A 16,222-nucleotide genomic window follows, 5' to 3' on the forward strand; every position below is an offset into this window, starting at 1 on the left:
GCCCCAGTAACAGAATGCTGGTAGGACAGCTGCTTAGGACCTAACTTTAATGCATTTTAAATTTCTAAAGAGAATGGGAAAGAAACCTACCCCATCCTCTCTAAAGAACCTCTGATACCTCTCAAGCAGTCAAGATCCCTCTGGTATCCACATCCAAATATTTTCTATAGCATAGCAAAAACTTCAACTGTGAGGCCATAAAAGTTCTGAAAGCCATCCTTTAAACTCCTGCACCTGACCTTGGTGAGCTTTCCATTTATATATTTAGGTACATCCAAAAATTATCAGGGAGGAGGAGAACAAATACTTCAAAATGCTGGAGGTGGTGGTGTTTTTTTTGGGGGGGGGGGGAGGATAAACTCTTTCAACTTTTACTGTCTCCACATAGATGATATGGATATTCCTTTCTACCTCAATGGGAAAGAGTTTGTATCACAATAATATGTGGCTACTGATAACCTTAGTGGTTGTCACTTCAGATAGTATCTACAGCCATGCATGCATTCTAATTTTCATGAAAGAAAATAACCTTTGTTTGGCCCTTAAGTAAATATTTAGTGCAGAGAGCTGAGCCAGGAAGAAAAACTCCAGTTAACTTTCCCACAAAGGAGGAAACACAAACAATCAAGTGTTGCTGCACCAGCTGACTGCATGACGGACAAATTTAGAAGGCAGTGTGCTTTTAAGACTTCCATGCATGCTAACCAATGGACTGTCTAGCTGAGAAAAGAAAGCTGCATACTCTTCCTAGTTTTCTATATCACGATCTCTTACATGAATCTCAGAACCAAGACAATAAAGACAGCATTCCTCAGCAGCTGGAACTATCCAAGGATCAGTTCACATTTTATGTACGGAAGTGTATGTGGTTCATATTCCATTGTTTGTGGCAGTAAAACACCACAAGTGTAAAATTGAAGTAACTGGTTGAAAAGCTGAGTGGCTACTGCCCCCTAGCATATTTCCATTTTATGGCTCTTTACTGCTGCAAACAGAATTGTAATGTCAAACAAAAATTAGCTGTAAAATTGGTAACGGAATGACAGACCATTATCCTGGAATAATCAGTGGAAAAAAAATGTGTAAATCTGTTGAACCATAACCTTTCTTCCAGTCCCCCCCCCCCCCCCACCAGCACACTTGTTTACAGAAAAAAAGGGGGGGAATTGGAACAATAGTAACCCGAAGATGATGGTAAGGCAGGATGATAGACTTTTGTTCTGTGCATATAGAACAAATGATCTATGAAGGATATGCTGCCAAGCAACAAGTCCCTTAGAAATTGGAATATCTTCTCTCTGAGCTCCACAGATCAAGGGGTAAAGTCTTCCCTCTACCTAAATATCAAAGTCTCTTACTTCACTGAAGGGACCACATAGCCTCCACTTGCTGGATTGTTTGGTTTTAAGATACCATGGGTCATGTATTATATTTCTTTCACTACAGTCTAAACAGTAAACATGTAAGTGCTGCTGCCAGGTTTGTAAATGCATAGAAAGATGTCAGCCTCATATGGACAATGCCACAAACTGCAGCAGTGCACAGGGAGAACTACCCTGGATGATGACAAAGACTAAAAGGAATCTTCTGCAGCGTAAAGAACTGGAATCACATGGACATTTATAAGGAAACCTAAAAAGATGAGACAGATAAGTGAGACTTGTGGCGTCAGTCCCATTATTTCTCAAAGACTAGGTGTTTTTAAAATAAAAAACAGAACACCAAGGAAGCATTTTTAACTAACAGGCTAAAAACTCAAATTGCCATCAGCACAGAACCTAGGAGAGATACTGCCTGAAACAAATGTGATATGGCCTCAAGCAGGGAGAGGGGAAACAAAAGTTAATTATGAAAAGTCATTCAGAGGGGCAAGAAAAAGTAACATCAAAATATATTTTAAAACCAGAAGTTCAACTTGGTACTTGTTTTAAAATGCCTCATCTCTTTCAGTTCTGGAGCTTGACAGCTCCGAATAGGCAGCACCAGTTGTGTCCTGAATCAGGAAGCTGCTTTTATCTCTTCTGATCCACCCCAGAGACACCCCCATTATTTGCACAAACAGAGGTCTTATTAGTCACTCCAACATCCTTCAGGTTTGTTCTACAATGAGCAGAAGAAAAGACTGCTGTTTACAGCACTGATTTCACTTGTTTGCAACAAAGTCCATTTTTCTCCTAGTCTTAATATCCTTGCAGACCATTGTACACCTTCTGAACTGATGCCTGTTTCAGCAATTGTTTTAGGCCTAGAAAAAGGAAAAAAAGAATAATTCTATAAAGCACACAACACTCATCTCATCTTACCCTAAATTGTCAAAAGAAAATCAGCTCTGATCACACTGTTCATATTCTCTGTAAGAACATTAACACTCTGACACTTAAGGTTTGACAGAAAGGGTCTTCGTTCCCATAAACTGCAATATAGAAATGCTGCCAATGAACAGAAAAACAGCTGTGCCACAAGCCACAAGGGCAGTGACATTACTCTGCTTTTGTCTACAAAATAGAAGCAAGGATGCTGGAAAAGATTAGAGACTGTGGCTTTTTATCCAACAGACAGTTCAACCTCAATCTCTGTTAATGACTATGCAGTAGGCCAGTGAGAAATCCAGGCGCATTCCTTACAAACTTCGTAGTAGTCATGGACTAGGATGTCACAGTTCACCAATGAAACAGCTTGCATAGAGAAACAGCATTATAAACAAGGCAGCCTTTCCCCTTAATAGGCTGCAGCAAGCTAGTGTTAAAATACCTTGAACTATAAAGTTGGATGATTTCTCAATACAACAGCAAAAAATTAATATTGTGGAAATAATCTATGTTGCTGCTACTATATACTTTTGAAGATACATACAGGTTAGGCCAAACAACTTCCTGATCTCAGTCAAAGAAGAATGGAAGACTATATACAATTATTATTCAAAATATTTGGGAATTCATTGTAATATAGAATTCTCAGCTGTTTAAATACAAACCTTCCCGCTGTTCATTTGTCCATTGCTCTTTGGGAAAATCCACATCAAATGTGATTATTAGAGAGCCTTTAATGTTGTTGTTGTCAAAATTTGGAAGACCTTCTCCTTTCTTCCACAGCTTTGCTCCAGGCTTTGTGATTTTATCCCGGACAATGTGGACCTGAGAAGGAAGCAGAATGGACCAGGGTGAGGTGTGATTTTACAATAAAGCGAGTGCCAACAAGTGTAAAACTACTATGTAAATAGTGTAGCCTACAATGCACACTCTTAGCCTGCATGTATCCCCCAAAACAGGACCCAAAGTAGGAACAATTTTCTCTTACTTTATGCCCATCCAAATGGGCAATATCCATTTCAAAGCCTACTAGAGCCTCGACCAGCGAGATAGTCACGTTTGTATATAAATCATCCCCTCTTCGTTCGAAGACTGGATGCCTGTAGTCAAGAGAAGAGAGAAACATGATCATTTCCTTATAATCAGAAAAAAGCAGCAGCTCTTCCTGGACTCTCTTCTTTCCAAATATGGTAGAAATGATGGGGAATTGGAGATACAGTCACTCTCCTTCTGCTGAGAGATTCAGTTTACCTAGGCCTTGGCTGGTAGGGAGGAGAAGGCTCCACTCCCTTTCAGATGTCCTGTGTTTCTCCAGTTAGTATGTGTGTGTATGAATCATTTAACATTACAATAGTTCTTTTTTTATATAAAGGACATTGACGCAGACAATGAGACACAATGAAGTTAGTATTTTCCAGCACCTGCCAAGGAAGGAATTGCCCTGTTTCATAATGAGTTAACATAGGAATTTTACAAGTGACTTTCCCAGGTGAGCAAGACAAAAACAAAAAATACCCTCTGAAACCCAACTTACTTTAGAACTTTTATTCGGAAGCGCAAGTCACCTGGCTCCCCATCGACATGTGGTTCACCTGAGGAAGATTGAAAATGAGATTAGGCATGTTAAGCAGAAGTCAAAAGAGACACCAATACAAACTATTCAGGCCTGCTTCAATTTTATATAATCAGACAAGCTGCATGTGTTATGCACAGAAAACAATCGGTTTGCTTCAGCATGCAAGGGTAGTTAATTTTGCCTGCAGACTTATTTGTTCATAAAAATATTATTCACACATCCATGTCCAAATAAAATGCAAAGATTGGGGGTATGCTGTGTATCAGAAAACAAATGTTCATGTTTAAAATAATTTATCTACATGAAGATTTGCACAAATCTACTTTGGCTGTGATCAATTGATGATTCACTCAGATTCTGGAATCTTTGGGAAAAGAATGCCAGCACATCATGGATGATAGTGAGAAGAGCGCACAATCAAGGAGAAATGAGAATGAGCAGCTATGAAAGACAAACTTCCAACCCATAAGAGGCCTTGCCTATGTAGTATCTGAATATTTCCACAAGTTCCTTCTACAACCACTAGAAGTTTGCATTTGAAAAAGTATCTTTAAGAAAAATAAAAGTTGAGCTTCCTAGAAACTATTTTTGCACCACAAGCCATGCATGAAAGTAATATACATAGTGACATAGTTGACATTTCCAAGCCTCCAGTAATTTATACAGCAACCACATTCTCTTTTCAAACCTATCCAGGACACCAGGAATTTGAGAAAAATCAATACCATCATTGGTCAAACCAGTACTAGTGAAGTTTGTTAAAACTGAAATGAACATTATACCTTCCCCGATAAAGGGATATTCCATGCTATCCCTCACACCAGGTTCTATTTCCACCTCTAGGGTCCGCTCTTCATTCACAAGCCTGAAAAACGAGAGAGTAAACATATGAAAAAATATACATCCATCAAGCAGACTTAACTATTCAGTGTGTGGAGGGGTTGAATTTTATTTTTCTTTGTTTCTCCACTTTTGTAGAATAATGTTGCTAGGTCTAGTAAAGCAGGGGTGGCCAACAATAGCTCTCCAGATGTTTTTTTGCCTACAACTCCCATCAGCCCCAGCCATTGGCCATGCTGGCTGGGGCTGATGGGAGTTGTAGGCAAAAAAAACACCTGGAGAGCTACCATTGGCCACCCCTGTAGTAAAGGATTAATACTAAAAAGTAGCTAGGCATTTTCTGATGACTCAAGGAGTCACCTACAAGAATGCTGCACAATGCAATTAGTATGTTGTATGTTTTAAATTTAGACTTGTAATCTGTAAAGTGCTTAATCTTCCTTCATAGGGACTCCACCCTATTCTAGCTTTCAAGTTTTCAGAAGGGGCAACAAGAACTAGTGCCATTTGCATGTTTTTTGATCTCCACCTCACCCAGTGATGTTTAATTTACATATATACAAAACTTACACTTGAGACAATAGGAAACTGCCAAAGAAGGCACTTCCTTTGCCATTCCTACTGCCAAAGAAGAAAAAACATATAGAAAAGCTGGGAGCTCCATAGGCAACACTAGACAGCCTGCGTCTTCAGCCATACATGCAAGAACTGGAGTCCTGCCCCTGTGCTCATCTTGCTTGGTGCTCCCATCACTGCCCTCAAGTGGTCTGCCTGGGCATTTTACCACCAGGCTCAGCCTCTCATTAGGAAAGCAGCAACTCAGGGGAGAAACTGTGAAGGCAGCTTTGCTTGATCTAGGCTGTGCCAAAACGGAGGGGGTGGGGAAGCCAGAGGGAAGTCGAAATCCTCTGTGGGCACGCCCACAAATAACTGTGAAGTGGTGGGGGCCCACAATTCAGATGCAGCAGAGAGCAATGATGCTCTATTCCTGTCCCCTTGGGCTGCCATGGCCCACATCTCTTCATCCAATATCATTGGCACAATTGCACCCTGCAGCTGCTACTTGTATTCCGGCCTGAAGGGCTGACTGCACAGTGCAACAGCTCTCCCCCTATCCTGCCTTGTCCCCTGCCAGCCACACAGCCTGTCATCCCTGATACCATTCCCTTGACCTTAATTAGAAAAGACTGGACATTTATATTTCCAGTCTTTTCTCAATTTATTTCATGGACACAAATACTGGACTGTCGGGTTCAAAACTGGACACCTGGCAACCTTGCCTAAGGATGAAAAAAGAGTAGCCTGTAAGTCTCAGGGAAGACTGTCTTCCGCAAAGGCCTCAGGCTGTTGCATAAATTTTCAAACAGGCCTATTGTATCCAAGCACCCCCCCGAGCCTTATGATTGTACCGGGGAAAAGTACAAGGAAAAGCAGAAGCTACTCAATGGTGAGGAAGCAGAGCTTGGATAAAAAGCATACAAGGCCCTGCACAGAGAGAGAAGGTGTTCACTCACTTCTCAGTTGTGTTAGGAAGCTGTGTAGCTTTCTAGCTGGCTTCTTTTCTGTGTTAGTTTTGCCCTGTGTCCTTGTATTAATTTGGCTTTATTTTCATAACTGTTCTCTTATTTAATAGATCTTTCTAGAATACGCCTAAATATCTTAGGGGGGCTTAACAGGTGGACCACTGTTGGGTAAGCAACAGACACAGAGCAAAAAACTGGTGACTGAAGGAGTATGGATCTCAATTTAAATCCTTTCACCATATATTTATATTTGATATTAAAGACTTACAGTCTCTTAACTTAGGTGCCCTGAGTTTGACTTAAAACCTGATAGTTCTGGTTTGCCAGTTAGAAAGGTATACAGGAAACTACATTTGTGAGTTTTGATCAAAGGTACAAGATCTATCATCTATGTAATCAGTTTCCTTTTAGCCAAAAACAATGTTTGTTAAGGAGAGACTGTTCTTCGTTTCTGTAGTGAGGAAACCAAAAGCTTTGTTTAATCCTTGTTTAAAATCCTGATTTGTTAACTAGAGAACAAAATATCCAATTTAGCCATGAAGACCAAGTGTCACAATAAACCCGGAACTACTTTTATCTGTTGAACAGGGTCTGAATGGGTGTGATCTCCTTTCATGAACTGTTAAAGTTCCAGAGGAATAAAAAAACCTGCACTGACAGGGATGCTATTCACATTCCAATTGTGCTTACCCAGAGGGATTTCTAACTAAAAGTATTTCATTCACAAAGATAAGCAGCAAATTATACCACCATGTGGCTAATATTGGAAATGTCATAACTCCCTCCTCTGCTACTTCTGACAATCATGCATGATTATAAACTATGAACATAACCAATGGAATGTCACACTCACTTCACATTGGGACACTCATCACAGACCACTTCTTGGGTCATCTGGAAACGCCCTGGGCCTAGCTGGGTTGTCCTCATCTCTTGACGGCAATTGCATTTTCTTTTGCCAGGTGCTTGTCTTGCTACTGGTTTGTTTCGAGTAACCTGGAAAAATACAAACAGAATCTCTGAAAAAATTATACCACCAACAATGCCACCTTAGTCCCTTGTATTTTACAGGTGACACATATGAAAACAAAATAAGATAGGCCAGTTTTGATCTACTCCCTCTGTCACTGCAATGAATAGCCTAAGCACTGCTGAAGTTACTGGAGCCATAGTGCATGCAGCACCTTGAGCAAGGGTCCACACATTATGTCAGGCCCTAGCCACCCCGATCCTCTGCATACCAGAACACCTAAGGAATAAATAAAGTTAGTTTATTTATTGTTTGTATTTATATTCTGCCCTTCCCTGCATGCAGGGCTCAGGGTGACCCACAACAAATTTAAAACATAATAAATAGGATAAAACAATAAAACTTTACAACAGCTTACCAACACCTCCACACATGTGGGAAATGACAGGAGAGACTTCCTCAAATACTCACTTCCTCAAAGACTATCATCATAGAGGCCCTAGTCACCCCACCCCTCATGTTCTGTGCACGCAAGAGAACTTGGGAAAAGACTGTCTGATAAGCATAAAATACAAGCACAGGCAGCATTCCCTTTCATCATCAAGATCCCGCTCTCTGCCAAGTGACATTTACCTCTTCTGGAAAACTACAGCCTCTCAATAACACAAAATGACAGCAATTCACCACTTTTCAGCATGCTTCCTAATTAACAGAAAGAATACTCTTCTTCAATAAACTGTCATTAATTTGAAAGTGACGCACAGAACTGTAAACGTGTCTCAGACATCAGCAAATGCAAGGAATCAGAGCCCTTGATATAATCGCTTGTTAAAATCTTCTGTATATCCATAAATCTTCTATTCAAACAAGAGCACATTGTTGGAACTCAGTCCTAAAATGGCTGACTGACTCCATCTTAGTAATAGTAATGTTGTTTCTGCAATGTCATGCTGAGTCATGCTGCATCATGATCCAGCTGTTACCTGTTACTGAGGTAAGGTGGGATGACCTCACCTGTAATTAGGCTTTGTGCTGACTCACAGAGCTGATGCAACCTTGCATGATTGGTACGTGTACTTAGGGAAGCTCAGTGAGCCTGCTCAGTCTGCCTGTAAGGATTGTGGGTACTGTGAGGCCCACTGTCTGGGTGGCAGCGAACACTGCTGGTGTTGGATCCTAGGCTACTGTGCTTGGATCGTGCTGTGTATACTTACTGCTGTATACTGTTATCTACTGAAGTCTCTACTGTTTACTGTGTATGACCTTGGCCTGGCAACGACTCTGAATATTGGATACTATCCTGGTAACTATATCTACCATTGAATACAGCTGTTTCTCTTGTCTATTAATTCCTGTGTTTTGCCTGTCCCTCTCCTTCAGCTCTTCTGCTGCGTGCAAAATACTCTAACACACATGACTGTCACTATTCCTCAGAATGTTTATGCTATGAATATATTTTATTAAAAACCTGGCTAGTAAACCCCTCAAGACACTTACTTCCACAAAATTTCCTGAATATACTTCTTCCAGTGTAACTTCCAGATCCACAATGATGTCACTTCCTCTTGGAATGTTTCTGTCCTGCTGGCGAGGACTGCCTCCAAACATGAAGCCAAAATCCCCAAAGAAACTACAAAAGATGCAAGCAACTGTTAATTTGGAAAGAAGAGGGAGCTGGACATCATGAGATTCCTTTAGGCTTGACTGGCACCACAGAAGGCAAGATAGCATTAATTCTGTCAACGATGAAAACAGGATCAATGAAACTTGCGTGAGAAATGTCCCCATCCAATGCTGAATTTGTGAGACAACTGGATGAAAACTGCAACAGCGCCTGCCTGCTATGGCACACCTCAAATTGAAGAACAATTGCAAAGACACCAATAAACATGCAGTTTCAAGAATGGAAGAAAATGTATTATAGACAAGAATAAGCAAGGGCAGAAGATACACTACCTGATGCTAGAGGGGTCCTTCACAGCATGAACCAATACATTTTGCCCTATCTTCACAAGGTGGGTTTGACTGCTCTTCTACCAAACTTATTTGAGGGAACTGGAATCTCATACTAAGTCCCACTTCTCATTTTCATTGAGAAGAAAACATGTAGAAAGGGATGCTCAGATACTGCTCCTCATCCCAGAATGGGTTTGAGTGGTTATGAGGTGCTCCTTTTTGGACAAGGCAGCACAATGAAGGAAGGCATCTGTGAAAGAGGCTACATATGAGAAGTACTTGCCTAACACTCCCACTTTTGTTGCAGGTCCTTTACATATACATTGCCTTATCTTCAACAGTAGTTCCAGCCACATTTTCTTTGAAACTGTGCTGAACAGGAATACTTTCCTTAGATTCCATAGTGATACTAAGTCCCTAGGTGGGGATTCAGCAGCAATGTTTACCCTGAGTTATCCAGAGAACTTGCTATCAATCAGTACTGCACTGACAGTTCTTTTCAAGCAAAAAGAGCATGCAAGAAAGAGAGCAAAATCTTGTTCCTTGCTGCACCCTACCTCAGTGAACTCTGGTGCATGAAACCTGGCTAATTTCTGACAGTGAAGCTAGGCTGGAAGTAAAAAGGTGCAAGTGCGGGGGACACACAATTTAAGTCACTCCATCTGCATGCTCCATTTTTATTTTAAAAAATATTCTCCCAGTTTAGATGTGAATAAATGGATTCATATAAGAGAAACTTTCAAGTATATATTATTTGTGCTCACTGCTGCCAACTTTCTTGGGATTTTCCTGTGTCCTTAAAATTTGGCAAGTACAAACTGAGTAATGGGAAGAACCCCACAATCTCATTCCAATTGTGCGTTTGTGTGTGTGGGACGGGGGGAACAGAGCTTGTAATAAATTTCCTACTAAATCAAAGAAAAGGATAAAAAGAAACCGAACAAGTGTAATAATGGAATAACAAAACTTTAAACTAATGTTAACCAAGACCAAACACATTTGTGTGTGCATATCCCTAGCTGCCACTCTAAAACATCAGCTGATCATCTGTTGATCACAGAAGCAAACTATAGATGAAATTCTACAATCAGTCTGATGACACAGTCTTTTAACTGATGATTCTGCTAGACACATTACATTAAAAACCCACTAGCAAGTGGCTTTGCTGTATACCATGGAGATCTGAAAAGGACAAAGTGTTTGCATTTATTCCAGCAAGGTTAGTGCACCTCCAGAAGTTGAAAAATGTTTCACATTCTCTGTTAGTCTCTATACTCAGTCAACATTTATATTTCTAGCTAGGCCAGGGGAAAACCACAGGGTAACAAGCAACTTTGGCAATAATACTGGCATTTGTGAGAATACCAGTGTTGGTTCCCTACTGTGTTTTGATAAGGCTTGTTCTGCTATGTCAAAAAAAAGGGGGGGGGGAGAGAGGAAGGAAGGAGACAGACTTACTGTGAAAAAATATCTCCATGGGAACCCTGGTGGCCTTCTTTCAAACCCTCTTCTCCGTATGCATCATACTGTTTACGCTTTTCCTCATCTGATAGCACCTGAATAACATAACAGTATACATGGCTATGTAATACACACACAAATCTTTAATAAAGATGAATTCTTACCTTATTCCAAGAGCTAGTTTGGCATTCTCTATTAACTCATCCCCTATTCCAAAATCTTTGCATGTTAAATGAGTCTTTTATCTACTATTTGGTTCTCATTCTTCCCATGTGGGCCCTGGGATTGGTTTTCACAGTATATAAATTGCTGGTCCAGTATATGTTTTATATAGGTATGCATATGTAAAAGAGCACAACGAAGCAAATCAATTTCTTGGATGGAGAAATCCTATAGAACAATATGACTATCCCAAAAATTCACATGCGAATTTGGATTTGCATGTACAATGCAAAAATCAATTCTAAATGCAGCAAAAAAAGGAAGAAGGGCATCAAAAGGAAAACTTATTTTTGGGCCCCTAGAAGCTATCAGATAGCGTAAGGACCAAACATCTATCTGGACTTTGGGGTTATTTTTTAACATATAACTTTATTCACAGCAAATTTTAAATAGTTGATTATTGAAATACAAAGCTTTGGGTCAACATTCAATAGATAATAATTACTCCACAAGCTTATTTGCCAGTTCCTTTTTTTTTTTTTACTGTTTTAAAAAATGCTGATTTAGAAATAAAAGCAGTTGACAAAACCCTTCTAAAGTGATCTATTAAAAAAGAAAGATCTGGCATTTAAACAAAGACAATACACATGTATCACTAATTCTAAAAGAAAGATATTTACTGCACCTTTGAAATTATTTTAGGCTATAAAAATAAAACATTCATATTATATTTCTGATTGTATCTAAAATTTCTTGCCTAAGAGTCTGGGGTGAAGCCCAAATACATGCCGACTTTGCCAAGAATTATCTTGTACAGTACCATAAATTGCCCTAGGCTACAGGGAACCAAATACCAATGATACTGAATTTCACTTCCTAATTAGCAGCTGTTAACTAAGAGGTTAGTTTAAATCAGATAAACCCCCAAATTTCCCTAGGAATTATATAACCTAATTTTTCTTCCATTCTTTCACAGATCTTTCTAAAGTTTCATACACATTTGTAACTAAAGTATAAATTCTTTTTATTATTTCCTTTAAAATGACGGTTTCCAATGCTTCTTCAAATGAAAATGCCTTCATAATAGTGAGAGAGCAATATTTTGTTAAAATTAGAGAAATAGTGACCTGTCATCCCCACCTCCCAATCTGGGCCATCAGGATATCATAAATCAAGACTAAATCATTTTCCAGTTCAATAACGCAGAATATTTCCAAAAATTAAATGCACTTACTTTAAACTTACTCTGGCAATTACATAAAACTAAAAAAAATTGGTGATAACACTGGAGCCAATATATATGTCAGTTTACAGTGGTATTTAGAAAAAACATGGCATGTTTCTTTTTCCAATTTTTCTCCTGAACTCCCAAACAGCTTCTTATTGTACATCCAAGAACTTCTCTGAATATGTCTAGTTTAAAAAAAGCAAATTTAATAGCTTGATAATACCTCCTAATATTGGGTCTATCCATTCCCCTTTAATACTGACTTCCGCACAATCCAGCATGTAGAATGCCAGACTAAGATCTCAAAGATCAAGCCCCAAAGCTCCACTCTGTCATGGAACATCAACAGATGACCTTAGCCAATCACACTCTCTAAGCCTAATCTATTTTACAGGGATATGTGAAGATAACATAGAGGAGTTGAGAATAACATAAGCTGTTTTGGGTCTATTGGGTGAAAAGCTGAAATACCTAAATAAATATCATTTTAGCATTCACTCTGAGGCTTATTATTCCAAATTAAATTCAATAGTTATTAAGTATTGAACTACTAACATCTAATAAAATATTGATGAATAAGAAAATAAATGTAGGGAGGACATTCATTTTTATAGCTGAAATTCTACCTATCTGTCAGAACTTGGATGAACTTCAGAAGAGTCCAATACTTGTTGCAAGTTAGGAATCTTTATTGGAAGAACTACAGTACTATAGTAACGAAATAACAGTAATGGCGATTCTGGGCAGTTGGTTACATTTTATGCCCACAGCAAAGCATAATAAAACAATAATTCACACGGTCCCAAGCGGTTGTCTCTCCTTCCCAGCCTTCGTTATCAGCAAAGGAGGATGCCCCCCTATTGCGAAGGCCAAACGGCCCGGCTTCAAAGGGCACCTGTGGATGTTAAGCAGAGACTCTCTGCCGCCTGTCTTACTGCCCTAAATATTTGGCATAGCAGAGAGGCCCGGGTCAATGACCGCTGTCAGCTTTCTAAGTTACAACATGGAGGCGGTTTGGCTAAGCAAAGAAATCACAGTTACAAGTTCTGACACCTATCAACAATAATTTCAACACTGCTCATTTGCTTACATCTTTCCCTTAAACGACTTTTTAATTGATGTACTGACTGATCCTAGATATCTTATTGGGGAGGAATTCCATGTGACCCCAATAAATGTGGAATGTTTTCCTTTTTCATATTTAAGCTGATTCCAACTTTATCAAACTGATTTTATACTCAGTGATGTTTGAAAATCAATCTAACAATGCTCATCATTTCTGAGAAGCATTGGTACAGGTTGGATAAGGTCAGAGATACATCATTTGTATAGAACAAATTTTATTTTAAAAACAAACACCCCCAAGTTAAATCCAGAAATATTATTACTGCCCCTTATCATAACAGCCAAAGGTTCAAGAATTGAATCACACTGCAACCTTATTGATAAACTGCAGCTTGCGTGCCCCTTTTTAAACAGCCTTTGTTTACATATTATCACATTTGACGATAGAACAAACAATACATATTTTGCCTCTTTATTATACTTGATCTTCCAGAGATCACTTTCAAAGGGAAATTCAGGGGAAAAGTTTCCTAACAATATTCTATCAAACATGCATGACCATATCCACCATTCTTCAAATTATGCCAAATATGCCAGCTTCTACCATACTAAAGACAGAAATTCATAACCAACATACAGAGCTTGTGCACTTTTTTACTGACCTCATAGGCAGCCCCAAGATCCTGAAACTTTTCCTGTGCACGTGGATCATCAGGGTTACGGTCTGGATGAAGCTGCAGGGCTAATTTTCTGTATGCTTTTTTAATATCTTTAACAGATGCGCTGCGAGACACTCCCAAGATTTTGTAGAAATCCCTCCTAAAAAAAAAAGTAATATACTGACCCTTTCAGCAACATTCAGACTATGTGTAAGAAGAAGGCAAAAAGGTATGGTTCCCCTCTAATACTACTACCAACCACAACAAAAGCAAGAGAGAGCCTGCAAGAATTTTATCTGGAGGATGCCATGCATAGTATCTCCAAGGCAGCATCAAACTCAACAAGCAAGACCAAGTATTACTTTAACCTTTGAATGCAACAAAGTCATACTAAACATGCGGTGGAAACAGGCTTTACTAAAACAACTACAACTAGAAAAAGTATATTTATTTCCTACTTTCTTAGGAACAATCCTTCAACTACTACCTTGTATACATTACACAAAATGTATGTAACCTTAGTCACTGTTTATCTCCTCCCTACCCCAGCTCTGCCAGTTGTGACTGATAACTACTGAGTGTGTGTGTACGTATGCTCACTGAAGAGGGAATTAGCTGCCACAGATAATAAGCTCTTATACTTTTAACAGAAGGGAAAATTTCAGGATGTTAAACTTTTTTTCTCACACCTTTTCTAGCTCACCACCTACTGGCGTATAACACTAAAAAGACCTCGAACTTCAGGCTGCCAGACAATCTTAGGATCTTCTGACTATACTGCACACAATACCATATGATAATAATAATTCAAAACCATGGCCTGACAACTAGCATTAACAGAATTTCCATAATATATAGATGCAAGGAGCTCATCATCATCACCTTGGGAAGATGACATATACTGCCTAGATATTTACACCTTCCCCCAAGGAACCCAAGATGGAATACTTAGTTTCCTCTTCCTCCATTTTATTATCTTGACAACTGTCCTGTAAGTTAGGTTGAAAGAGAGCAGTTAGCCTGTCACCCAATGTGCTTCACAGCAGGGAAGATCTGAATTTAGGGTTGCCAATTCTGGGAGGGAAATTCCGGGAGATTTGGGGGTGGAGCTTGGGGAGGGCTGGGTTTCAAGAGGGGAGGCATATCAGCAGGGCATAACACCAAAGAGGCCAGCCTCGGAACCAGCCATTTTCTCCGGAAGAAAGGATTTCTCTCAACTGCAGATCAGCTGTAATTCCAGAAGATCTCCAGGCCCTACCTGGGGGTTGGCAGCCCAGTCTCAGCGAGGCTCCTCGCAATCAGGACCAGGAAAAATAGTGCCAATGATTATTACGGACGCAGAGACTGAGAGGGTAGAAGTGGGGTGGAGAAGCAGCATAGCTTTGGTCGCTCCTCAGAACCCATCTCCGGTGAGATGACGAGAAGCTAGAAGAACCAGGGTGGCATGTGCTTCCTAGTCCTGCCTGCCACCCTCAGGCTTACCCAGCAATGGCGGCCCCAAGCATACACAGCAGCAGTAGAAGGAGACCACCAAGGGAGCGAGGGGACATGGCGGGGGTGTCTTCGAACAGCTTCCGTGCCCCCACCGCGTTCACTCGACGGCAACCATAGGCATACGAGAGAAAGAGACCAAACCCGGTGAAGATAACTGACCAACCAAAACCCGGCACCGCAGACTACCTTTCCCCTCAGCGACCAATCACAATTGCACACTTCACCCACGGCCGGCTACGCTTCACCAATAAAATTCTACAACGTCAACAAACTGAGACAGGGGAAAGAGCCCTTGGTGTTTTACGCCATCCGTAAGGAGGATGTATCTAAGGGGTGTACGCTACCGTTTGGTTTTGTTGAAACTCATGGTGAATTTGTAAGCGATTTGGTTAAAGGGTTATTAAGACTTGTCACTCGTCTGGAACTTAGCAACTGGAGCATCAGAACCAAACGCATGGGATTTTCATCATCATGTTAAACAGTACTGCGTACAGCACCAGCGCACACATCTGAACGGTGGAGCCGCTCTATCTCTAAATCTCGGTTGTACAAATCTTTTCCCCCCATTGGTTGTTTCCAAGTTCAGAGAAAATCGGGAGTGTTTATAGTTCCATTGAATCTGTCCGCTATGGTGACGCTTTAGTTAGAGTAATGTCATGGAACCGTTGAAGCCCTGTACCAAGATAACTGGCAAATAATCACGTTTTATGTTAAGATTGACTGTAAGACTAACACACTAGTTTATATGCAATACTTGCATTGAAGTAATTGCGATGAAAGCAGCAGTCCTTCTGTGACTATAATAAATGATTGACTGAGGCAGCAATCCTTGTGCACTGCTGTGGAAGTACTCTCCATAAAACTCAGTGGTTCATATATCTGAATGAATAATAGCATGACTGGATACTGAAGTCATTCAAGTTAATGATCCACTTCAACAGCTTCTGTAAACTCTGGGTATATAGAACAGAAACCATTC

General features: G+C 40.0%; 1 protein-coding gene across 1 annotated transcript; it reads right to left on the reverse strand.

Annotated features, from left to right (window-relative positions):
* Positions 1-1,879: 1,879 nt before the first annotated feature.
* DNAJB11 (DnaJ heat shock protein family (Hsp40) member B11) lies at positions 1,880-15,434 on the reverse strand. The gene is made up of 10 exons (XM_060242053.1): positions 15,232-15,434; positions 13,753-13,909; positions 10,633-10,730; positions 8,716-8,848; positions 7,102-7,244; positions 4,668-4,750; positions 3,844-3,901; positions 3,298-3,409; positions 2,975-3,134; positions 1,880-2,245 (listed from the first exon to the last, which is right to left on the reverse strand). Exons 1-10 carry the CDS (start codon positions 15,297-15,299, stop codon positions 2,181-2,183), a joined length of 1,077 nt encoding a protein of 358 aa, XP_060098036.1. The 5' UTR covers positions 15,300-15,434; the 3' UTR covers positions 1,880-2,180.
* Between the last annotated feature and the right edge of the window lie 788 nt (positions 15,435-16,222).

Source organism: Heteronotia binoei, chromosome 6, assembly GCF_032191835.1.
Source record: "Heteronotia binoei isolate CCM8104 ecotype False Entrance Well chromosome 6, APGP_CSIRO_Hbin_v1, whole genome shotgun sequence".
In the NCBI taxonomy this organism is placed as follows: Eukaryota; Metazoa; Chordata; class Lepidosauria; order Squamata; family Gekkonidae; genus Heteronotia; species Heteronotia binoei.

Excerpts from the sequence above, each read along its gene's own strand:
- DNAJB11 (XM_060242053.1), bottom strand. The coding sequence starts at position 15,299 with ATGTCCCCTCGCTCCCTTGGTGGTCTCCTTCTACTGCTGCTGTGTATG. Across the intron at positions 4,751-7,101 it reads GATGAGTGTCCCAATGTGAA|GCTTGTGAATGAAGAGCGGA; the intron begins GTGAGTGTGACA and ends CTCGTTTTTCAG. Across the intron at positions 3,902-4,667 it reads ATATCCCTTTATCGGGGAAG|GTGAACCACATGTCGATGGG; the intron begins GTATAATGTTCA and ends AATCTTCCTCAG.